Source organism: Aptenodytes patagonicus, chromosome 9 (genome assembly GCF_965638725.1).
Source record: "Aptenodytes patagonicus chromosome 9, bAptPat1.pri.cur, whole genome shotgun sequence".
Lineage (NCBI taxonomy): Eukaryota > Metazoa > Chordata > Aves > Sphenisciformes > Spheniscidae > Aptenodytes > Aptenodytes patagonicus.
Genome location: NC_134957.1, coordinates 15,403,571 through 15,429,772, shown reverse-complemented (window position 1 = coordinate 15,429,772; position 26,202 = coordinate 15,403,571). Strand labels below are relative to the sequence as shown.

At 39.3% G+C, this 26,202-nt stretch overlaps 1 protein-coding gene across 3 annotated transcripts in view; it reads right to left on the bottom strand.

The window, feature by feature from the left end:
- AFF2 (ALF transcription elongation factor 2) overlaps positions 1–26,202 on the bottom strand; it is a 348,869-nt gene that overhangs the window by 77,415 nt on the left and 245,252 nt on the right. For all 3 annotated transcript variants that reach the window (XM_076347219.1, XM_076347221.1, XM_076347220.1), the window contains exons 8-9: positions 18,859–18,910; positions 3,158–3,195 (exon numbers count right to left, since the gene is read on the bottom strand). In XM_076347219.1, coding sequence (XP_076203334.1) covers positions 3,158–3,195; positions 18,859–18,910 — 90 coding nt within the window. The remainder of the gene's footprint in view (positions 1–3,157; positions 3,196–18,858; positions 18,911–26,202) is intronic.

Sequence of the window (26,202 nt, the reverse complement as noted above, 5' to 3'; positions counted from 1 at the left end):
AAGAAAGTATCTAAGACTCTGCATCCAGGAAATCCCTTTTCTACTACAGACTCTCAATGTAAATATGGATAAAATCAATGGGAGAAAGCAAGTGCTCCTTATATGACAAGGGCAGGAGAGGATAAATAAATTAAATGTAATGGATTCTGCAGTTATTGGGGCCACCTTGGTGCCACATACAGCCAGAAGAAGGTCTTATGTTTTTGGAAAAGTAACTGCACTATTTCCACCCCCCCAAAAAAAACCCCAACCCAAAACATCAGTTCTGCAGACACAGAGACTTCTTAGTTATTTTCTGTGTGCTTATTTATAGTAATATTACGTCAGATGATGCTACCGATACATAAAGATGATTTTCTATGGATGTGTTTTGTCTTGCAGTGCTACAAGCAACATGGAATTGAGACCGAGCCTTCTGAAGGAGCCAAATGCCACCTGCATTACCTTGGTCAGGAAGTTCACACCAGTTAGTGTAAGCACCTATAGACACTTGGACGTTAAGAAACGAGCTGCTTGGCTGCCTTACTGAACTGCAATAAGGAAACTTCCTTGGTTTTTTCCCCTCTATAAGTGTTAAGTGCTGGAGGGATTCAACAGAACAAAAAAGAACAGTAAACTTCCTCCCGAACATTAAACCAGCAACATTAATAAACTGAGCAATGAAAAGTAAATAGACCATTTCTACAGAAATCTTTGTCATGCTCCTAAACTAATATGTTAAATAGTGGCACTATTAGGCCCTGTCCAAGGACTCTATATAAACCATAGTCTTTAAAAGGGAGTGATTTCTGATTCCAGTTTTGGGACACAAGAACTATGTCAGCACAACATAAAATCAAGGAAATTTTTTTATGCTAATGACAACTGCGAATATTTTATATATATATTTATATATGTAAAAAGATATATATATATTGTAACAGATGTCAAATGCAGTTAGATTCAACTCAACTTATTAGTGCATGGCTTTTAGCCAAAAGCAATTCACATTTGCAGAAGTGTACTATCACATATGTCTTAATAACAGAAATGTGTTTTTAAAAATGTATGTGATAAGTCACATATGGCAGAAGGAATCTGTACAGCTTTCAGCCCTTATGACAATGGAAGCTACTAACTTTATTTTGCATAGCTGAAGAACATTAAAATTCAAGTGAAATTCTCTTTGACATTTGAGAGCTACAAAAGCAACGACTAAAAGCTAGACAAGCCTGAACTGTACCAAGTGTGGCTGTGATGCTTATATAAATGCAATCCATATCTACTACTATATCTTAAAGACACTATTCTTACTTTTGCCCTGAGAGGTAATATTTTAGCATACAATCATAATTGTATACAGGTACCTTAAATAGTTACATGTCACTGAAAAATACTAGGCAGATTTTTCAGCTGTTTTGTTATGCAGAGTGTAATTAATATGTATAATGGATTCCCTAGGGTACTAATTGAAGCTGCCACCATGAACATAGTCAAAAAGAAGTTAAACAACCAGTTGGGGGAAACATGACAGGGTGAAATATGCACATGTAGGTGGAAAGAGCAAGACTGTCCATCTGGCCTTCTTCCATTCCAAAATGTTACACTTACTCAAGTCCCATAAAGGAATGATTTAACCTAAATCATCCTTTCCCCCACACTCCCGAATCTTTCTGGTGGATTAATTGGGCATCAGTGTCACATACACTCTGTTTAATGACTGCAAGGCTCAATATCTCTGTTATATGTGGGAAAACTCAATTCAGTTGAGCCATTCCTGAGAATTTGACTCAAAATATTAAAAAAAAGGGTGCATGAGTGATAAATGATTATTTTGGAGTTGTTCTCCAGGACTCTCATCACCTTGAAACTCCTGGATCCTCTAGAATGTGAGGTGAAAACACAGCTCATTTCACACTCTCTATTAAACAACCACCAGCTAACAATGACTTTAATTCAGCTTGCACTGAATTTGAACTAGCCCTGTAGGCAAGAAAGGTCCCTTGTCTTATTAGAAGTTTCATGTGCTATCAGGTCCCTGCTGGATCCTATTTCTAATTTTTATCAGATTGAATGAAACATAAAGAGAGAGTGATTTATGACTATCTTGCATCTTGCCTAATCACTCCAAGGAGTGTTCATACACATTTCGTGTTCACTTTATAAGGTGTAAATGACTATACACGATGGAAGCCAAGTGAGAAGTAGAACTGTATTCTTTTGTTATGTGTGCTAAAACACAATGATTTGTGAGTCCTGTCAGTGCATGTTCTTACAAATACAAAACCACTCCAGTCCAAAAGCCAGCGTGATCAGCAAACTACTATAAAAATAAGAACATTTCCTCTGTCTGTAACAGGAATATACAGTTACTGGGACTTAGTTAAACTGCAATGATCACCTACTGAAGCTAAAAATATGTGTTTTATTGGTACATAAGAGCCCATTAAGACTGGAGTATTCATTATTTAAACAGAACCACTGATTGCTGGTAGCTTTAACTGAAAGTGCCTTGTCTCAAAGAGCCAGGACACGTATATAGCAACTTTCTTAATTCAATGATATATGGTTGAGTGTTGCCGCTAGTGCCCTAAGATTTAAGAACTTCTCATAAAATGCCCTGGAAATTGCTCCCTGGTAGCTTGCTCATCCTTCACAGAGCCCTACTGTAAAGAGCAGAAACATACGTGTGTGCATGGTGTGAGAGAGACGCACACACAGAGTGAGAAAGAGCTCTTAATCAACAGGATGGCAAAGCCTTGATACATAGGTGCAAAATATTCCCATGTGTCTAGAAATCATTTGGCACATTCCTAGTTATTTCCCCCCTGTCAGACCTTCTCAAGGATTGCAATTAAAAATCATAATCTTTTTAGCATGTACAAACCTCCCCAAGGCTAGGAGCACTATGTATTGAGTATGATCGTGATATTATTTGGCAGCTATTCATAGACAACACATTAATTTATGGAAACTGGATGAAACTTGGGGAGTACAATCATTAGGGACACATTGAAAGCTTTCCTCAAAGATACTGACCTTTTTATAGCTATGATTAGGGACAACTTGAATTCTATTATCTCCTTCATTGCCCTTCTTACTGTCCTAGTCTTTTTAGTGATTGTAGACAACAACAACGTTAAACTTGCATTTTCAAACGGATATAAAAATAACTTACTTTACAGGAATGTTTCTCAATTTTGTCTTTTCAGCAGCCTGTAAACAGAAGAGGGGTGGGGGAAACAAACAATTAAGCAATACACCAAAGCACAACCAAGCTGCGAGCAAACATCAACCCGCAGATGCTCTTCAGAAGCGCGCACCCCGGCAGCCCACCACAACCGGGGCAGAGGGCGGCAGGAGCTGGACCCTTTCAGAGAGATAGCACTACAGGTTTTAAAAACTTCTGCCCCAGTTTGTGATATCAGTGTGGTCTGTTTATTTTTAATGGCCACGAGTGTTTAGGAACTGCTCATCCAGGACGATTACTTCATTTCCCGCTCTGAGGTCTGGCCCCTTTGTCACAAGCTATCTGTCCATATCTGGAACAAGAACAACAACAGGAAAAAATAAAGGGAAGAACAGACTCCGTCTCCAAAACAGTTTTTATTCGCCAACAACAGAAAAGGGCAAGGAATGACCAAATGTTCAGATCAATTTCCTTTTGTGAAACCTTTGAGAAAACACACTCCACATCATCTAAATGAGTAAATCTTTGGGCTTCTCGGCCTGCACCACCTCAGACATGGAGCCTGGTTCCAGTTTATTGCTGAACCCATTGATCTGTGTACAGTCCATTTATCATTCATGAAAAGAGCCAGTGATCTTCACAGTATATTAGAAGAAACAACTCAGATCATCTGTCAACGGCCCTCTTATTTCTGTTTCCCTCTCCACGGGGATTTCATCTCCTTCGATTCTTCTTGAATTAAAATGTTGCTAAGCAACACAGCTGGGGGCACCGATGGCAGAGCCGCGCCAGTCTATCACACTGGTTAAGCTGCTCGAGATTTTAGTGGAGATTTTTTTTTTTAATGCTTCCGTGGCATAATTATGTAATCTGAACCAACCTTGCATCCCCCCTCTGATTTTTTTCAGAATAGGTAAATAACGTTTTAAAGCAAGAGGGCTTGAAATATCACCTCCAGATAAACTAGTGTTGTCGTATCATTTCAGAGAATTCGTCCTAGCATTTGCAGAACCAGACTGTAATAGATTTAAATGTGGAAAGCGGTCAGATGGTTAGTGAGATTACAAGCACGGATAGCGGTGAAAGGCAGAATTAAGACAACTGATCCATAAACCTATTACAGTAAGGAAAGTTTTAGTGCTTAATTACCTTCAGAGATATTTTTATAAAGCCTACCAAAATTGAAGAGAAGGGTTTTGGTGAGGAACTTTAACCTCTGCTCTGCTTAGGGATGGGAATAAAATGGTTCCCACATAGGAACTGCTAATATTAGTGGTCCTGAAAAATGCTCATGTAAGCCCTTGAGGAATTAAATCCTTTATGAAAACTGACTAACTTTTGAAACCTCTGGGACCTGCACAACTGGGTTCCAAATTTTGCCAGAATGAGTTTTCCTTTGGGCTCTACAATGGGGTAGTTTTTCAAAATACCTGCTGTTTTGCCACTTTTGCCTCCAATCACAGCAAGGATAAAATCTGTGTTTAAACCCATGGAAATCCCTAATAATGAGTTTAAAATTTGGTAGAAAGAATTAGAGCTTGTGAGAGCTGAGATGGGGCAACCACAATCCCAGCGTGTGAAGAAAAATGTCTTTGTTTCATCTGGATTATGTTTTCCACCTAAAGAATAAATCAAAGAATGCATGATAGGAAACAATTATATTAATTGTACAGTAGGGTTGCTAAATAAAACACTTAAATCTCAGGAAATGCTAAACTTAAGATTGCACAAGTAAGTGTTACAGACCCAAACCTAATTATGTCCTCTCAAACAAGCCTATGATGAAATGGGGTCCCTGCCTCATTAGTGAGATAATGTGAGTTGTGCCTCTTTCCAATGATCCTCTCCCAAATCTCCCTTTTTCAGCTGCCACGTGCAAATGCAGACTCAGAAGCATGTTATTACGAAATCCTTCTGAGTAATAAACTACATGTAACAACACACAAATGCTTCATTTAAAATGGATTAAAACACCATCAAAAATGGCATTTCAGTTTCCCAAGCCTCCCACTAAATGCCAAGTTTCAGTCCCATCCTGCAGGGAACTAAAATTATTTTTAAAGCTCATAAACAGCCTTCCACAATGGCAGAAGTTTTTTTGACTGTACAGTGATATTTTGCTTGACCCTTCTATATACCAAATAGCTGGACCATAACAATTCTGAGTTCAAGCATGTGAAACTTGCATCTAAATCAGATTTTTTCCCCCTGAATTATTCAAAAATCACTACACAAAACCTGGTATCAAAATACAGTTAAAGAAAAGAAAACAGAAGAGTGGAGAGTGTCTAGGATCACAAGTAAACAATAATAATGCAGTCGATTCTAATACAAAGTAAAGCAGCAGATATTCTGGAGAGCATGTGCGTGATGGTGTGAGCTAAACTGTTTACATGAAAGATTAAAGAAGATGAAGATATTTCAGGGAGTGAGAACTGGCAATGTCAAAGTCATAGAATATTAAAGAACAGAGCCTAAACTGGATGCTTAGCTACATTGATGCCAACTGTTTACCCTGAAAGAAATGTGGTAGCTTTAGGAAGAAAGAATTATAGATATATGTTATTTTCTTGGACCATGAACATTCTAGCACATATCTTTCCTTAGATTTTCACATGGAGAATTTCCACATTTTTTTCCCTTTGTTACTGGGAGAAGGTACTTTCCTAACTCTTAAGAAAAGGCACATGCTGGAGGGACAGTATCCTTCACACACATGCTCACTCATACAGAGTTTTAAACAAATATTTCAAATGCTCAGGTTAATCTACATGCCAGCCTAGTTTAATGTTGGATGATCAAGCAACTGGTCATTTCCTATTACAAATGATTCAGTTTGCCTCTGAGTGGGACCATGGTGATATTAAACACAGCACAGAATAAATGTCAGGGATTCCATCTGAGAAAGAAATGCAGGATCTGGCCTTCTGCTTTTATTTGTCTTGTAGGTGCTGCTCATTCATTTTTCAAAGCGTATTTGTTGCGATATCATGAGCATGCCCAGTGGCAGAAGATAAAGGAAGGCAAAATCAAAGTGACATTGAGTAACTCCATGCATTAAGCTTTGATGCAGAAACATATTGTTTGAAAATATTTGGTGTGCAGCAGGTCTGTCTTTTAGAGCTAATTATTTTTCTCTGATCAGGAAGAATGCAATCTTGTTTTAGGCAGGTTTCTTTGAAATGTTCGTCTTTTATATAACTTCATTATAGGAAAATACTTCTTCCAAATTACTTTTTTTCTGGGCTGCTTAGCTATTGACTCAAATTGTCTGTGTTGAGTAGTTCTCTCTGCTTTGATAATTAACTTTTGATCATTACTGAATTTAGCAGCTCTAGTCAGATGTGTTCATAGCCATCCTCCTCAACTATTTCAGTGTTCATCGCCTTTAATCTTTGAACAAAATGATCTCATTGAGCCTCCATCAGCCTTGCTACTCAGTTAATAATTCCTGTTTCTCATCTTCATGACTGAGTTTGATTTGTTTTAGACTTGATGCGAGCTTTTGATTATTAATTTAAGATATTTCAAAGACAAACATGTTTTAAGAGTTATTTTTTTTATCTTATATTCCTAGGCCTTTACAAATAAAAATCTGGTTTTAACTCCACAAAGACTCCTAAACTTCATGTATTAAAAGTACCATCTAGAAACAGAGCAGGTAGGAGGTCCCTAAACCACGATACATGTGCCCTGAGTGGGAGATGATGTTGCAAAAGATTGGAATGAAATTGGACTGGTATAATGTAATATTCAATGGGTGTTAGGAGAATTACATCATGGGACCTTTGCTAATTTTGAGCTTGAAAACATGCATTAAAATAATTTAGGATGATTAGAAAATGGAAGCCAGAGTGAACTAGACAATCATTCCACTTTAATTTGTAATTTCCTTCTGATTTTTTTTTTACAATTATGGCCTTTCCATAATTGTGTCTCTGCTCTCTAAGACCTTATTTCAACAGCTGACTCTAGTGTTGAATAGGAAGGAGGAAGATGAAGAATACATGAAAAGCAGTAAGATACAGAGGAGCATCCATCAGAGAGTATTTGCCCAGGGATGTTTTCCCATGACTTTTATAACTGTGAATGACTCTTACCTCTTATGTTGCATTACACCTGATTTTGGTGCTAGTTGTTTTAGCATTAGTTCAAGAACCACCTGCATTGTGCTTTACTTTATCTGCAGTGTGGATATACCCATAAACTTAGTTAGCAGGTATTTAACTATTACACAAAAGATTAAACATGGGAATAAGCACAAACTGCTTCTAGATTGTCCACAAGGACTGCAAAATGTGAAAAATGATGCTTTTCTTTGTCACTATCAATTACCAGACTGCCTTTTAGATAGAAAGAACCAGAAAAAGTACTCCAGTCAGCACAACCTTCCTACATCACAAAGACCTAAGGAGAATGAACTGACAAGAGGCTGGCTCAAAAATATCACAGTAAAATAATTGGCATCTGCAGAAGGCAAATTAGATTTTTGGTCAAGTGTTACAGGGGAAGTGTCTGCTATCCAAAGAAAATATGTATTTTCCATTGCATAACTGAAAATCCAGGATTTTCAGGGAAAAGTATTTGATTTTGAGAAAGTAAGATTAGACAAAAAGTATTTTTTAAGAATGCCTTCTCACCCTCTTCATTCAGAAGGATTGATCAGCCACCTAAGAAGGCAATTGCTGAGCCTCAGAGAGTCTCTTAGGGTGAGACAGATGGCACTTCATGCCATTGAACATGTTGGCAGAAGAAGGAAGGCCTTCATGCTTGAACTTTTTCTATGAGCTGCTGCAAATCTAACTTATTTTAACCTCTCACTTTCTAACCAGCTCTGTATGCTTGGGTGAATAGCTACGTGACTCAACACAAGTAAGTTTACAACCCAACATGCTATTCTCCTGTCCTGTAGGTGTAGAAAAGGCTCCTTGGAGACCCAATTCAACAAGCCAATAAAAACAAAGACACTTTCCACATTAGTTGAGTTATATTTATAGTTCTCTCTCTTTTTTTTCATAGATTATAATTTGTCTTGGAAGTTATACCATGCTCTTATTTATACAGAATGCCTTACCTATGATCCTAAATAACAAACCAAAACCCACTACTTCTCAACTGCACTGTATTGTGCTCTGATTCTCTAATGATACAGTTGGTGCTGACTATGACTTCCTGTGGAGGAGAAGAATGTAGTGTGCAGCAACCAAACCATCCAGAATTGTGCTGGAAATCAGAAAGCCCAAACCCAAAGGCTGAAGGATTAGTATGTGATGATACATGCATAAATATGTGTGTTGTGTTCCTTTTTTTTTTTTCCTTCTTTACTTCATTGGTTACACTCTCCTCTACCTGTCCCCTAATGTCAACAGAGGAAATTGTATTTCTTTCTTGCTAATTGCCTTTGACATGAAGTTGGCAACCTTGTACTTGAGATTCTGTGTGTGATGTTCCGGGTCAGTCACACCTCAAGGACAAAAAGCCCTATGTTACTGTATCTAGGACCAAAAACAATGGAGAAGATACTCTCTTCATCGTGTTGTATTTTTTAAAAATGAGTATTTTTCCTTCAGAAGCCAAACATGTGGGATGGATCAGCTAAGATCCATTTTTTGAAATATCAGGTCACCAAGCATGTGGTATCTACAGATCAGAATGGTTCATTGAACTCTCGCAGTGTATGAACCACAGAGAGCTTCTCATCATTGCTTTGAGCAATGCAGTAACCTCCATGGCTTCACAGAGAGATGCTCAAGGATACTTGAAATATTGGAAATTTAATTTCAGTTGGTGCAGTGGAGGCTGGGTAAAATGAAAAACAGAGTTTAAGTGACCAAATCTAAAACAGTCTGTCTGTGGGTTAGGAGTCACCTTCATCCTTGATGTAAGTGAACTGCTTTTAATTGAGCAACAACACAGATATATTTGGGCTTTTGTCAGCATTTTTTCCCAAATCCCTAAGTTTCCATCAGGCCAATGGTGGAAATCAAACTAAGGAAGCGTGCTACGAAAAACGTGGCCACTTCCCATTCTCGAAGGACTATTCTGTATTTTTTTAAAAAAATGAAGAAGAGAGCTACACACATTGAGTATGTACTACACTCTGAGGAGTGCTTTTTGCTTGTGTAGACATACCTGAGCCGGTTTTAAGTTAGCTAGTGTGGGTACTGTGAACATTGTTGCTTTTGTCGCACAGGCTTCAGTTTACTCAGTGTCTTTGGTGAACTTTACAACAAACTGTTAAGGCTACCTGTCAGTGAACAGACTTATTTCAAAGATAACTCACATATCATGTATGCTTATTTTAGGACTTTAGTACCAATATACCTTGACAGAAGAGGCTTGAAACAGTGCCTTCCTTCCCCAATTATTCTGATATACGCTGGATTCTTCCAAAAATGTTTTTGGTGGGAAGTTGCTAATTGTACTAATTTTGACTCCTCCACCCAACAAAGGAGAAATTGTAATATGACATTACAAATTCTACTGATTCTACTTTTGTAGTCCTACAAAACACTGTCAAGTTGCTTTACAAATGCTAATCAATGTCTCATGAAGTCTAGTAGATTTAAATACTCTGACAATACCAATTGACTTGAGTTCTATGGCTGAGAGCAGAACTCCTGGCTAGAGCTAGGCCTGATTTTTCATAAGAATTGTTTTATTTGGAAAACAAATATAAAGCCCTGGTGACAGAAAAATTTGGGAAAATTGTACTGAATGGTCCACGTTTAAGAAAAAAATTCTAAATTGAAATTCTGGTTTGAAACATCATTTCCTAGCAAATAATTTGTTACAAATCCATTACAAATGATCTAGGCTTAGTGGGTGATAATCCTACTGTGAAAATATAACACATCTAGCTAGGAATAAAACTCAGTATTTGTCGTCGTCTTATTTACTGATGATTTTTCTAAAGTGTGTGTTTGGTTCAACCCTCCAGATGGCTAATAAATCAAAAAAATCCATTATTTGTTGGGTTTACTCCACAGCCTCATTTCAACATGTTAATCATGTGATTAAAAATCTTGAGGAGGCAAAAGAAATAGAGAAAAGGTCAAGAAACATAAGACAAACAAAAAGTCTTCTCTAAACTTCCCTCAAGAAATAAGCAGCAAAAGTCTAGATTCAAAGAACATCCTGTGACCTCATTGTGCAGCTGCAGACAGTCTCCACAACCTGTGTATTCCTCAGTTTCCCAGTTCTAACAGAAGGAGAGTAATTCTTTGTATCTCCATCCCTGAAACTTACGTGAACAGTGCTGATATTTTGAGGTCTTATAATGAGGTGTACTTTTAGTGTGCAATGTCCAATTGTTACTTTTGCAACTTTCACACGAGTTATAACTTGCTGCGTCAAAATGGAAAGGAGGATAGGCAGACAACTTGGAAACAGCCCCTCGCACCCCTGCTCATTCGCAGTTTATGTCCTTAGATTTTCCTTTGGGGCAAAGGCCTTTATCTCATTCCTTCGAGAGTCCAACCTATCCTTAGTCTCTTCCCTACTCTAAAGCAATGAATAGTTCCCTAGACTTGAGAAGCGAAAGGGCAGAGTCAAAGAGTACCAGCAGTGGCAGTGGTGGGAAGATGTGAATTGATGTTGCTATTGTTCATGCCGCCCATTTATTTCCTATGCAGGACTAAAGACTTTAAGGATTTTAACTTATACTGAACATACATACATCTATACATCTATACTGAATGTTAAATCGATTACAAACAGGCAGCAGAAGTAACAGAGGTAAACACACATGAAATAACTCTTTGCCAGCCTTGGTCTGGTTTAGTACATTGCTCAGATGACTTAGCCAATTACTAAATTGCACAGCTCCAAAAATTATACTTAAAAGTATTGCCATGAAATTGGTAATTTGGTAAAGCAGGCACGCTCTCTGTGAGAGCACCCTGCCCAAATCAATTGCACCGTCACACTGTGGTCCTGACCTGTCCCTATGAGCAGACAGGTCTGTTCTGGGAAGATTCATCCTGCTGGCACAGAATGGAGCATCTCCAACCCCAGCAAACCTTGCAGTGGCAGATGAATTCATCGTAAGAAAAATTAAGGTGTTTAGTTCTCACTACTGTTCTCCTGGAATACCTCCAGGGGAGATCAACTTTCACTTCTTCTCCCCTTATTCTGGCTGACAGAAGCTAATTACTAGATTTATCATGCCCTTTTCATCACCTACTTTACGCTTGTTCTAGCCACCTATGAGTCCCTCCTTCAGACTTTTGCAAGCCCCCCCAGTCTCAAAGCCAACACTACCACTATCCTCTACTGGTGTAAAAATCTCCCAAGAATTTAGATTTTGAAGTTCACAGACGGTTGCTTGGGCTTTTACAAAAAAGCGACACTGCAGATGGCCAGCGTAAGAAAGCCAGACACTTTCTTTACCAAAATGCTTCACAAGGCATTCATGATAAAAATCACACTCTCCTTTCGAGGAGAAAAGGGAGATAAATGATTCCTATGTGGTCGGATTAGTGAGTGTTGAGCACTGAGATGGCCTGCAGATATCACAGACTTCAGATTTATTTTTATAGGACAGTATGGTCAAGTCTGGCTTTTCTCTTAACAACAACAATGCTGATGTCAATCAATTATCTCACCTGCTGCTGCCTCTGCTTGCTGCCAAAACAATACAGGGCCTTTGCATAAGTGGTATACATAGCAAGAGGCCCTGGGGAAATATATTTTTCCTCCATGCTTATAATAAAGACTCCATTACAAAAAAATGTGTGCACAAGCATGCACACACACAGAGCACGTGACCCGTCCTGTGGACTGAAAGCTGCATCTCCCTCCTCCCTTCCAACCCAAAAAGGCTGGCAGATCTCCAGCGTCTGGTCCTTACAGCTGTACGGAGGAACGACTGGCCTTTCCACCTCTATTTAATTAGGGACAAAGGCATCAGGTCTTTTTAAAGCTTCTCCTTCAGGTGAATGATATCTTATGGTATGGCTGACAGAGCCTGGCTGCTTCAGGCTGGTGGCATGAAAAACTAAACCCAAGACAAGCACCTGTTTAAGACAGCGCTGAGGGGCTATGAAGTACCTGCTTACTTGTAGGGAAGTGAGGAGAGGACTTCTTGCAGCTGTATTTATCCACCTTTTCAACTAAGGCATTTCATTCCCCCTGTTAGGGCTGCCTGCCTGCCAGTATTTTCTTTTCCTGTATTATTTTCTCTACTGTGGCAGAGGGTTTTTGAGACACTGAGCTGCCAGTGCATACTAGGCAACCCATGGAAAAGGCAAGTCAGTGGGAGGGATGGGGCTCCTCCAGCTCCTGTGCTGGTCCGGGCAGCTGCTGCCCCAGAGCCCAGGTTGCATGGCTGCAACCTGCAGGGGCAAACTCGTCGGTGTTGATCTGTAGTACTGTGCACTCTATAGCAACCGTTTGTCCTGAGGGTTGTATTAATCCCCTTCCTCACCGATGGATGACCTCCGCAATAACAACATGTGCGGAAACAATTACATGAGATTCTGTGAATTTGAACAAGTTAAAAGCTTTTGATAACACTGTGTATTTTAGTGATGTACCATGTTTTTCGCTCATAACTGTAGCAAGCTCAGCCCAGATCTGAGAGTGGTTACTGAAAGCTTCTGTTGATAATAAACAATTATATGATATGAACCTATGCCATTTCCATGTGAATTATGACCTTAGACATGTCAGCCATCAAATCTCTTATTACCAAAGATTTGCCTAATGGAAGATGGAGTATTCATTTTACACAGTTGATGATATATGGTTGTTTCAACTAGTGTTGTGCAGAATAAAATAATTTGAGTATCAATTAAAATGGACTGAGGTAGCAAGAAGAGACATCTTCATGAAAGGATTTTTCATGGTTATAGACTGACAAGGTTGGAGAATGACTGTATTATCCTAATAGCTTCTGTTTTCATTAATGGCTTAATGAAAATATTTCCCTACAATTATAAAACATGACTGTAGATCTTAAACACTGGAATGTGGGTTCTTTACCAAGACACACGCTGCTGTGGCTACAACTGATGCTGCATCACTCTGGGATTTCAATGGAACCCAATGACAGATAAACTGTTTACATTAAAAGACTCTATCAAAGTTATTTTGCACCTAGTTTCATCCTAATCCATCTGATTTTTCTATAGCTTTGACAAGATGACCTCTCTCACTGTGTGTGCAGTATTGATGTCATTACTGAAGCGCTGTTCTTCAGTCTTTCTGCTGATAACAAAGTAAATGGAAATGTGGAGAAACCTTGGGGAGGTAAACAGCTTGTTCAGGATCCAGCTAAAAAATGGGAAAAATTACAACACGAAAGGATATCTATTGTTACAAGGAAAGTGGTCACTGTTCCACTTTAAAAAGTGTTTACATGATAAGATGAAGGCATACTGTGTCTTAGAATTTCATAAACTTTTAAAAAATCTAACTTGAGTAAAGGCTTTGAAAGCTCAGTATGCATTATAAGAATTCAAAGCTCAGCCTATGTCCGATCACCTTTTTAGACTCAGCTACAAAGTCAAACATTTTGTATGTAATTACCTAATACTAGCCTAGCGAAAAAGAATTATGTTTGTGTAAAATGCAAACGATAGAGCAGGGCCATGGATTATATGCATGTCTTGTGTTTGTATGGTTATCAGAGAGGTGGCAATAAAGTGGCAATCATTAAGGGAACGAGAAAAAAAAATCAAAGAGACGAGAAAAACATCTTATTGATTTGTTCCGCCAAAACCACTATATACATAAAATACTGAAAATGGAGCAGGTCTGTAACTAGTATTAAAGTTTCTTTGGTTCAAAAACACACAGAACGCTAGAAATGTGCTTTAAATTAAGTACGCGTTTCAAAGGTTAACAGGACTATTCCTTAGGCAGAAGAACAAAGAGGAGCTGGTTAAAGAAAATTTGGTACACTACAACTACTTAAAATACTGTATCCAGGCACAACTCATTTGGATGCCTTTGAGCTCAAAGCTAATTTGAATTATACGGAGGTGCTTTAAAGAACAAAAATACTAACCTGTGTTTTATCTAAGCTCTTTTAGCTGAACTGAGCTACTAATTAAAAATCTTCACTACTCTTCCTAATTTCTGATGTATTTTTTTAACAGAGTAATAAAGCCATCTGAAAGCTCTATCCTTCCTCACAGAAGAGTGTTAACATTAGCATCTCTGAAATGCCTTGCCATGTAATGATTTTACTAATAACACGTCTGTCATCTGCCTTGACTGTATCTCTCGTAGCCAATCTAAAAATATTGTGCAGTAGGACTTCTGAATGCAATACCGATGCATATGCCAACATTCCTCTCAGTGACAATATTACAAGAGTTTACAATCCAGGCAATGCTTAAATGTAACAATATCTCTCAAATAATACATTAAACAGATGTGTACCTGGTATTATAAATATGTGACATAAAAATCCATTGGGTTGGTCAGTGTGCATATTAAAAACCATTCAAGTAGGTCAAATCGTGGATAACTTAAAACTTTAAAGACAGCAATTTTAATAAAACTGTCAATACAATTTTCTTTGTAAAAACATTTGAGACTGATTATGCTGCTTATATTGAAAGAGAAACACAAGGTCTATATCTTTAGATCTTTTATTGAACTGTGAGCACAGCATCAATAACTGCTTCTCAGCTGTAAATGAAAATTGATTCCAGATCTAACCCGTCGTTTTCTGTGTGTCTTTAATCCCAAATCACCCGCAATGAGACATAAGAATCAGCATTTTGTCTATGGGACAAAGCACGTGTCATACGGCCAGCTCTGAAGTCCCTACACTGAAGATACTGTGGGGTGTGTTTACGTGTATTAGATGTAGGCGGTAACTGCGGTCTCTCCAAGCGAGGCCCAAAAAGTGATGATGGGAGTTTGCAGCTGGAGTGACTTGTAACTTGCCTCACGCTCTATTGCAAAGATCAATATGATCCAAAGCTTTACAGATCTGAAGTCTGAAGGGACTTGCAATGAACATCTCATTGGACCTCTTGCATGTCACAGCCCAAAGAAATTCACCTGACAACTTCTACATCAAGCCCACAACTGCCAGAAGTCTAAAAGGAGAGGGAACACAAGGTTTCCATGTGATTTGCAGCAGTTTGGCACTTGTAGTTTGGATTTCCAGTCAGCTCTCACTTGCTGAAGCCTCTTAAGCCCTCTGGGGTGAAACTAAAGTGTATTGCCTCCTTTCAGGAAGTTTTTTCTTGGTGACACGTTGTAGGCCATCATCATGCGTGCCTTAACTCTTTTTGGCCGAACCAAAAAAGACCTAACACTTATATTAAGGAGGGTTCTCCAGATCATGTTTATAACTCTTAGGAACAATTTCCAGTTATTCAAAATCCTGTTTGAAAAGTGAATGCTAAAAGTGGGCAGCACGTTCACTAACAGCCTTGCTAATACTATCTATAGAATAAATACCTTCCACTGACTTCAGTCTAGTAGTTCTCATCCAAAAATCAGGCTCAACTTCTTAATTATATGACTCACTGGAGCTATCATGTGTGTTGGGTTTCTCCTCAGCAGTGGGGAGAAAAGGAAGGAGATGTTTAACACCTGAAAGAGCACAAGGTCCACAGACCCCTAAACAAATGCAATACAGCTCAGAAGTAAGTGTGCTCGTTTATAGGAGTGAGAGAATAAGACAGAAGAGCTTTGTTTCTTGCAGACAAGCTTCTAACAATCTTCCACCATGACAAACGGACTACTGGTAGTGTCAGAAGACAGGCTGATTGACCAAACTCTCTCCACATACTATAGACATTCACTAAAAGTTGAGATCAAGGTGCATTTATGGATCAGTGTCACTACTGCCCCCGCCGTGTAAAGATTGAAGGGTGCCTAGCAATTCTCAAAGGACAAATCCTAGGGCTCCCTACTGACTATCGTTCTCAAAGAATTTCAATTTCCTTGAAATACAAGTAGAGATAAAGATAACAAACTTGATTTTTACATACTGTGTTTTTATTAATAAAAATGAGTAAATGCCAGCTCATGCTTCACATTGGCTGCAAGCCTATAGCAAAAAAAAAAACCCAGAAAGATTGTAAAGACAATGATTACATTTCCTTACAGAAATGTTGCATAAACTGTTAGAATGGTTTTGAGCTGAGAGTTTTAATCTTTACTCTCCCTGTCAGAATGCGCATGTGTGTACAGCTGAATTACAATGGTTATTTGACTGCAAAATCTTTATGTTAAAAAAGAAGTATTTTTCTAACCTTGGGCTCCACAGCTGAACATTCAACATTGTAAAATTCACATACTGTAATTGCCTTGATCTGTCCCTCATGAATGAATATTTTATATACTTTTTGGAAAAAACACTTTGCAGTCAGAAACCATTGCAGTTACTTTGTTGATGTTTATGTGTCTGACCAGTGGGCAGACCAACCTTTATTTCCATTTCCAATCCCCTCTCTTTAAAGAGATACAGCAGAAGCTGCTAAAGTGTGAAGGCACTGCCAGTGTAATGTGTGAGTGATGCAGCAGAGCCACGCTGCTCAGCTTTGCAAGGCCTTAGTCCAGGATGCAGTGTGTGACAAAAATCTAAAGGACAGACACATACAGTCATTCATTCAGGAAACCTAAAAAGCTGCACGATTCTTTCCTATAATGTGTATAACTTTGTCTATACCCTCTATCTGTAATACAAATAAAAGAGATGCAACCATACATATGTGGGGTATGTAGGAAAGGTGAAGGTTTCCCTTGAAGTGCAGGGCATTTAAGAAATACGCTCAGCGTGCTTCCTGTCCAGACAGTTCATTTATGTTTTACATGATTGGAAGCATTCACATTTGGAATCCCTAAATATTCAGACCATAATCTGTTTCTTAAGAAGGTATTTGGGAGAGCTTAGGAGATTTGAATCAATTCTAATCACTTAGAGTGAGATGAAGCTCACACTGCCAAAAGGAAAAACATTTTCTACGTACTATAAAATTTTGAGAAACTACATGAATGGTCCTTATTGTGCTCTCTTGTCCGTCTGCAGCTTATGCTGTGAATGGCATTACTGGAAAGTCACATGAAGTTTTGGTGCAGTCTGAGGCTTCCTACAGCTCGGGCACATCACCACCACACAAAGACTCAGGCTGCAGCCCCTGAACTGGGAGCAACGTGACACTGTTCACGAGCATGACGCTGCCTTTGCGTAAGAGGCACGCATGTACCACACAACAGCAATGATGTTTTGAGAACTATTAATCCTCCACTGTGCAGTGCAGACATAACCATGTCTTTCCTGCTTGGGATTAACATGAGAGATGACACCTATTCAAGTCATTGAGGGCTTTTTGTTTGATGTCACCAAACGCTGCTCCAGGCATTTGCTTCTTCATTCAACAATGATACATGATTTCATCTTAGCAGTGTAAATTGTGTAAATTTGGAATAATTCTACTTAAGTCACTAGAAAACTAATACTGTAGGAAAACAAAAATAACTCCTACCTGATAATATATTTCCATTTCTATATTTTTGGGCATCTCAGTATCACAATGTCATTTTATAGGACTATTTGGGCAAGTTTCCAATAGATCAGGAAACCTGCTGCTTTCATAAGCCACCATGTTTTTACAACAGCGCATTGCACAAATACAGGCTTTTGATCCTCTGGCTTCAGATGAGAGTGCAAGTCTATCTCGGTGCTAAAAAATACTGACTTGTATGACTAAGGGGTCAACTGACACCAGAAGGTAAATCTTTCCTGGCATGATGGTAAAGGACGGATTAGGTAGGTTGAAGGAGAACATTTAGGTGGTTTAAAAATAAATAAGAAAGAAAGATCGACTTATAATTAACATTTCCCAGGCTGAACAGATGATCTTATGCTGAATTATAGCATTACCTTCCTCTCTATTGCAGACGTTTACACATTTGAACCTATTGCATATATAAAGTAACATGAAGGATGAATTTAACCCAAACTCTCTTTTTTTTTTTCTGATAAGGATGTTGAGAATATGAATGTCACCAGCTTTATTTCCCAGCATTATCCATAAATATTTATAAAGTGGGAAGGGTAGAGAATGACATGAGCCAGTTTTTTGAAAATGAATCTTCATTAATGTCCCAAGTAGGTTGAGAGACTTTCAGTATTGATTTATAGCTACAAACTGAGGATTTTCCCTCTCACAAATGGGAATCACTGGGTTACTAACTATGGACTCCCCAGCCCTTTACTCACTGACTGGAACAAAACTTATGGACCCAATCTTCTCGGGTGCAATTGTACAAATGAATTGCAGAGTGCAAACCAACTCTGCAGTTGTGATAGTTGCCTGATGTGGTCATTTTACATCCACTTCCAAAAAGGTCATCAATTTCAGAAATTGATTGCGAAACAAGTGGAGGCTGCTCCACAGTTAGTTTGGAAACTCAGAGCACATCAGCTATTCCTGGGTGATGCCATGTGCGGTCTCTTATTCCAAGGCTAGTAAGTCATGTTTTGGTTTAGTTTAATCCACTTCACAAAGTTAATTCAGCGACACTAACAAAATGCATTCCTATTTAAGAATAAATTTCCTCCCTCAGAGGTTCTATGCACAAGCAAGATTTAAGCTACTGGATTCTGCAGCACCCCAAAATGCTTTTGATGCAAATACAGTAAACCAACATGCAATCACATTCAACTGAGGAAACAACTTTTTCAGATTATATGCACTTATATCACATGTATTTACCTGTTCATTGTCATCTTCATCACTGCTGAGTTTCAAATCATCCTCAAGCATTCTGAAAAAAGAGACAATACAGAATTACATTTAATGAATTAACTTTATATACAATGGGCTGAATCTACCCTTCAGCAAAGTCAGAGGAAAAACTCCCTTTCAATTCAACAACAGCAAAATCAGATCTGTGATAAGTAAACTGATGAATACTCCATGTATGTATGTATTAGTCTTTCTGTGTTACGCTAGGTAAGAACAAATGACTTTCAGACTCATCCATCATAAAGTTTGGCACTCAGCTCCGCTTTCATGTCCTCTTTTATCTGCACATTGTCTCATGGTGATTAGTCCATACACCCCTATGTGTATATCGGAAGGTAGAAGGGAAATTCAGCTCTGAGACTGTTAAAAACTGAGAAAAAGGCCTCCATGTTTCATTCTTGATCTAGGGCATCACTGACCTTCTTTGAGGCTGGTAGCAATCCCCACCCTATCAAACTGAGAATTCATAGTGGAGAACAGCAAGAAGAGGAGGAGCTTGTCTGAGGTTTGATGGGACCTCACAGTTGTTAGTATCTAAAGGCAGAGCAAGCATTTTCCAAGCTAGGAATCTGCTAATTCATATCCCCATTTTTATTTTTATTTCTTTTTAAATACAGGGAAATGTCACATTGCTGCTCCCTGCCCTTGATTAAAGGGGAAGGAAACTCCTAAAATACGTGGCTGTCCCAATGCCTCCTTCCTTTCCTTTGGCAGAAGAAAGAGTTGAATAATGCATGTTACTATATTAACACTCGTATTACTTCTTTTTTTTTAATCCAAGACTTGGGTATGGCAAAACATGCAGGGCAAAACCCCATATTATTTGCTGCTACATCTTTGCAGAAAAGGTCTCTTCTTTCGAGGTCTGTCCACCTAGAGAGGCATGACTACCAGCCACCAAATACACTCCTGTACAGCTTCCCATATATTCACGCTTTTATCTGGTGGTCCTCCTCAGAGCCGATATTCCTTTGGGCATGCTTCTGCCTCACACCCATCTTTTCACCTCGACAAATTCTCTATCACAGGATGATGTATGAATGAATCGGCACATCTCATCCAGATCCACTGTGACAGCCACTAAGATTGCTGAGCTTCCTTTCTCCCAGCCTGAGCTCCTTTACCCACGGCAGGAGGCTCACAAATTGCAATTACTGTTTCCTCTCTGCCTTGATGGAGACTGAAGTCTATGATTTTTTTATTGTTAGCCTTTAAATAACTGTAGCAATCAATGGATGTTCTGTTAGGAAGGTTTTTTTTGTTTGAAGACTACCAGTAAATCATGGAAGGCTCCTGGTAGAAAGAATTTTAAAGAGGGGACAATAATCCCAATGTGGAAATATCAGAAGGTTCTAAGCCCTGCTGTTGCTCTTAAAAAGAGAAAGTGCAAGGAGATCTTTAAACTGGTTTGTAAGTCATCTGTCTTTCGGTGACCTCTGTTGTCGGGCAGCTCAGTGGTTACAAAGTATCTGGACACATAACTACTAGTCATTAACGTCTTGATAAATGGCATATGCCTCCCTGTAATATGTGAATCCATAAAAGTAAGAATGTAGCATGGATAAAGAATCTTCCAAAAGTAAGAATTTGTGGTGGGTTGACCTTGGCTGGATGCCAGGTGCCCACCAAGCCGCTCTATCACTCCCTTCCTCAGCTGGACAGGGCAGAGAAAGCGTGATGAAAGGCTCCTGGGTCGAGATAAGGACAGGGAGATCACTCAGCAATTACTGTCACGGGCAAAACAGACTCGACTTGGAGAAATTAATTTTAATTTATTACCAATCAAATCAGAGTAGGATAATGAGAAATAAAACCAAATCTTAAAAAAACACCTTCCCCCCACCCCTCCCTTCTTCCCAGGCTCAACTTCACTCCTGATTTCTCCACTTCCTCCCCCCGAGTGGCACAGGGGGATGGGGGTTGCGGTCAGTTCATCACACGGTGTCTCTGCCGCTCCTTCCTCCTCACATTCTTCCCCTGCTCCAGCGTGGGGTCCCTCCCACGGGAGACAGTCCTCCATGAACTTCTCCAATGTGAGTCCTTCCCATGGGCTACAGTCCTTCACAAATTGCTCCAGCGTGGGTCCCTTCCACGGGGTGCAGTCCTTCGGGAACAGACTGCTCCAGCGTGGGTCCCCCACAGGGTCACAAATCCTGCCAGCAAACCTGCTCCAGCGTGGGCTCCTCTCTCCACAGGGTCACAGGTCCTGCCAGGAGCCTGCTCCAGCACGGGCTTCCCACGGGGTCACAGCCTCCTTCGGGTGCATCCACCTGCTCTGGCCTGGAGTCCTCCACGGGCTGCAGGTGGATATCTGCTCCACCGTGGACCTCCATGGGCTGCAGGGGGACAGCCTGCCTCACCATGCTCTTCACCACAGGCTGCAGGGGAATCTCTGCTCTGGCACCTGCAACACCTCCTCCCCCTCCTTCTTCACTGACCTCGGTGTCTGCAGAGTTGTGTCTCTTACATATTCTCACTCCTCTCATCTGGCTATTGTACAGCAGTTTTTTCCCCTTCTTAAATACATCATCACAGAGGCGCTACCACCATCACTGATGGGCTCAGCCTTGGCCAGCAGCGGGTCCATCTTGGAGCCAGCTGGCATTGGCTCTATCAGACATAGGGGAAGGTTCTGGCATCTTCTCACAGAAGCCACCCCTGCAGTACCCACCCGCTACCAAAACCTTGCCACGCAAACTCGCTACAGAATTTTTCAGGAAATATTAATCTTTAGAGGCCTGGACTTGGTGATGAACAGGAACTTTTAATGTTGTTTATCTAGCAGACACATTCATTTGTTTCCCCAGTGTCATTACTTGCTGTGCTATTCTCAACGTATCGCTGTACCTCGATCCATCCACAGCCCCAGACTGTTATCTGCAAGTCTCATTACACACCAAAAGGACAATGCCCCCAGGAAACCAAGACCATCTTCAGACAGGACTATATCATTCTGACTCTTAACTCTAATTCAATTCTACACTCCTACTTTTAAACCTACATCTCACTTTAATGTGTAAATTATCTACTGCTTTAAAGCAGCACTGCTAGATAATGCGCTCTATTATTAGTATTTAATGCAGATCTAAGAGGACATAATGCAAAGGATCTTTTCATGAATGAAGCCCAAAGGGTGGTGTTTTTTTTTTTTTCTTTCCAGCTATCGCTTTTTTTTCGTTTGTTACATGTTAAATTCCTTTTTGACATATCCTGGTAGAAATAAACCAAAAAGGACAGAGGAAATTCCATATTGGATAAATGGAAAGAACAAAGAAGAAAACATAAAAAAGATAAATTAATACATTTACTAAACTAACCAAACAGCCATCTGAAATGGCTGATTAATAACTGTCCTCATACAGCCTATACTGCAGACATTTTCTAACAAGTACAGTAAGCACAAGACATGTTTATTGAATATTGAAAAATATAAAATGGATATAAAACATGATTAGTAGGAAGGACAACTGTTAGAGTTGGTTTCAGATAAGCTAAATTTGCAGGATTTATGAGTTCCCTTCAAAAGACTAATGGATGTTTAGATGACTAGAGAGGGAAAAAAAATTGGATTTTGGTATTTCTTTAGCAGTTCCAAGCTTATCACTTGGAGTATATAATTCTTCTTAGCCTGTTCTGCTAAATGAAGAGTATGTCATCCCATTCAGTTACAAAACTCAAAGGTTAAACAACTAAACCACACAGCTTCTAAAATGCATCACACTCTCCTGGCAGATGGAATAATTAAAGAGAAACTGAGTACAGTATCAACAATAAATATATGGTAGCCAGAGAAGTGAGGGAATAAATTAAAAATACACAGTATGTGCAAATGAAAGTAGAATGCTAAAGAGTTCAAATAACCTGCCCCCAAAGGATATGGTTGGAAGAGGTAATATTTTACAGAAAGCAGAGGACTAGATGGTCTTCCACAATTTTAAAATGTGCTTAATATTCTGAAGACATGGGTCACAGTAGCTTGTACTCTTTAATGTTTCTATTAACTCTCATTTATAAGCAAGTAGCATCTGATCACACTCAAAGCCCAATAAGGGCTTTTTAAGATTGCCAGCAACCTTAATCCAAGGTGACTATTTCACTATCATATCTAGAGAGGTAACCCATTTCAGCTTCAAAGCCCTGAGACAGAAGAGCTCTGTATCTACAGCTCTCTCAAACACTGTCTGGATGGTTTGAACGTGAAATTAGGCCCTCTTGAGTGAGAGATCCCTGTAAATACGCATATGATCTATTCTGCTCTATGTAATTGTTAACCTCAGAAACACCCAGACTGGAGATTACAGATTATATTTGTTATGAAGATTAGGCCAGCTATTAATAAAGGCCAATTTGGTAGATATGTTAAAGTTACAATGAATACTGTCAATGAGGGCAAATCAAAGAGAAAACTGCCTGTATCAGAAAGCTATCTCCAGAGGTGTTATGAATGCATTTTATTTCCTATTTTTCTCTGACCCAGCTGACATTATTATTGAACATACACATACTTGTTTGTCTTTTCATCCATAGTGAATGCAAAACACCACTTTAGGGAAAGAGTGGAATTAAGTAGGATTTTTTATTTCATTATTAGAGCAATGCCATTTACTATAACAGTTGAAGTTGTGTCAGCACATTTATTATAATCTACAATTTTCAGAGGTTTATAACTTGGAATGTGAAATTACTGCAAAGCAGAAACGTCAGGACAAAGCAACGCATTTATCTGTGGTGTAAGTAAGGGCAATCTCATTGACTGACTACAATATCCACTTCCTCCAGGGATGAATCGGCTCCCAAAGCAGATTGTTCCTACGTTACAAATTTAACTAGACAAACGGCTGAATCAGGGCCTTATTAGGATGAGTTCTGTAAAAGTCTCACTAGAAATAGTAGCAACAAAATATTATTTTTAGGAGCCTTCAGCTTGTAACAGGACTCAGAAGATGATGAGATGGACCCAAATCAAAATGAGCTATTTTTATAACAGTTTATTATGATTTTGGCATAGCAAGCTAAATTTTTATCTTCTCTCTCTGACTCTTCACACATTCTCCAAAAATATCATTAAAAAAATATGCCATGATAATAAACCAGTTTAAACATAATCAGAAACCCCTCTGTATCTGTTCTCTTAACAGACAGTGTCAAAAGATTATGCAAGTCCCATCATGGCTTCTGTTTCTCAATGGGACAGACCCCATTTTATACCTTTTTTCCTCTCCATGTTCAGCATGAATGAGTCACGGAGTGCCACTCCAAACAGTTGTTACAGCATGAGTTACTCAGTTAAAATATATGCCTAGGCATATTTTTTTAACTGCTTAAGAGAAGTCATGAATAGTGAGAGGCCAAAGCTGCAGAGCAAGATGATCTAGGACTTGATGAGACTTTTGGGGTCACTGAAATAGGTTTTCCCACCCATCAGTGCTGGGAGGAGCAAAGGCAGCAAATCCTCAGCTTGGCTCTGGGGTCTGGGCTGAAACTTACTGGGCTGTCACCAAGCTCAGCTGCATGCACACTGAAATTGGATTTGTAGCCCATCCCTACTGTTGAGTTCAGTACTGAGGTGTTTTGTGCACACCAGACCTGCTGTTTTGGGATCCTGTGAATGAGCAGGTGAGGATTTGATTAGGAGATGTGAGATAATCTCCTCCCTGAAAAAGCACTATCATGATATAACTCAATTTCAGATATTTTTATAGAAGACACTGAATTTCTTAAAGGAGTATTTGCACAGCTCAACATCCTTTTTATGTTTTCATGTGTAACGTATTTAAATGCTCTTTACAAGTGAATAAGGTCTGGATTGCCAGCAAACTTCTGAGAATGCTATGCATTTCTTCCTGCTCTGGTTGTGTAGGGCTATGATGGGAGTACACTGTGTTTATAATAAGATGTTAGAGGTTTGGTGAGACAGCTTCATCAAGCAGGAGGCACTTAAAAGGCAGCCTAAATAGGATCCAGGTTCGGCACTTCTAATTTGCTCTGGGATCAGTTCACCACTGCACTGGAGCTCCACTCAGATGTAAAAAAAGCCTTGTGGGAAGGAAAAGGATGGAGAAAAGGGAAGAGGGGGTTGCAAGCAGACAGCGAAGGGAATACTGGGCAATTCCCTAATCCTGAGCTACCCAGAAAAATAACTTGCTCATGTCAAACCACATTTGTACAAAACGCGTATCCCATCTGGGTCATATCACAACAAACACAAGTGTTGCTTCTGCAGGAAGGAGGACAGGAAATGGCGTTAACCAGCCATACAGACATGCCATTCTTTTCTTGCCAGGTTTGTCTCTGGTAAAATGGGGATATAGTTATACGATTCCTGCTTTTCAAAATATTTAGCCCATTTGTTTTTGTGAATCTGTAACATTGTCCTTGCAACCTCAATGGGCAAACCATGCTTCTGTCCCATTAGCGGGGTAGGATGCATTGCTTAAATTTGGCTGAAAAGAAAAGGTAAGGATGAAACTGCCTAGTGACACAAAAGACACAGCAAAACGCTGATAAGGAGAAGCAATGGCTGGTACAGGAAGCATACAGAGGATGTGGGTGCTTTCCAAGGAAAGAGTTCCCTCCTGCTTCAACCTTCCACTGATTCAAAAGGACAATATTAAGTGGAGGTTTGTGTGATTTAGATTGGAGTAGCATGTGCTACAACTAGCTATTCTGTTTGATATTAAAGAGAGAGCTTAGACTGTTATAGCAAATTTCACTTGTGATACTTAATAAGACTTAGATCCAGAACAGGCAGGAATCAAATAAATGTCTTTGAGGTGAAAAAAGTAGTACATTACCATCCTGAGCTACGAAGCCCTTGTCACACTCACGTTTGTAGCAATACCTATGTGGAGGGAATACTGTCCATGCGAATAGTGACTTAGCACTGAGATGCAACCTTTTCTACCCCTAAACTTTCATGGAAATAAGGCCATCAGTTCAACACAATCTATGCCAGTTTACCCTATGGACTTTATATTGAACTTGTTTTTCATTTTCCTAGTGCATTTCTCTGTAGTATATAAGACTTCTCTGAGAGCGGTAACTCAAAAGGTATCATGCAAATGACAAATTGTATAATGGAATTCAGATGTATTTCGAGAATGTGTTGCACACACTGGAGCACAATTTTATCATTTATCAAGGGGGAAGAAGGGGGCCTACGTGTGTGAAAACATCTAACAATAGATTTCCCCAGAGAAGTATATAATACAGTGGACAAAAAAACTGGGGAAATGAAAATAAATGGTAGAGTAATTCAAAAGGAAAAAAGATCTGTTGTTTTAAAACATCCCATTGATAAATCTTGAAACC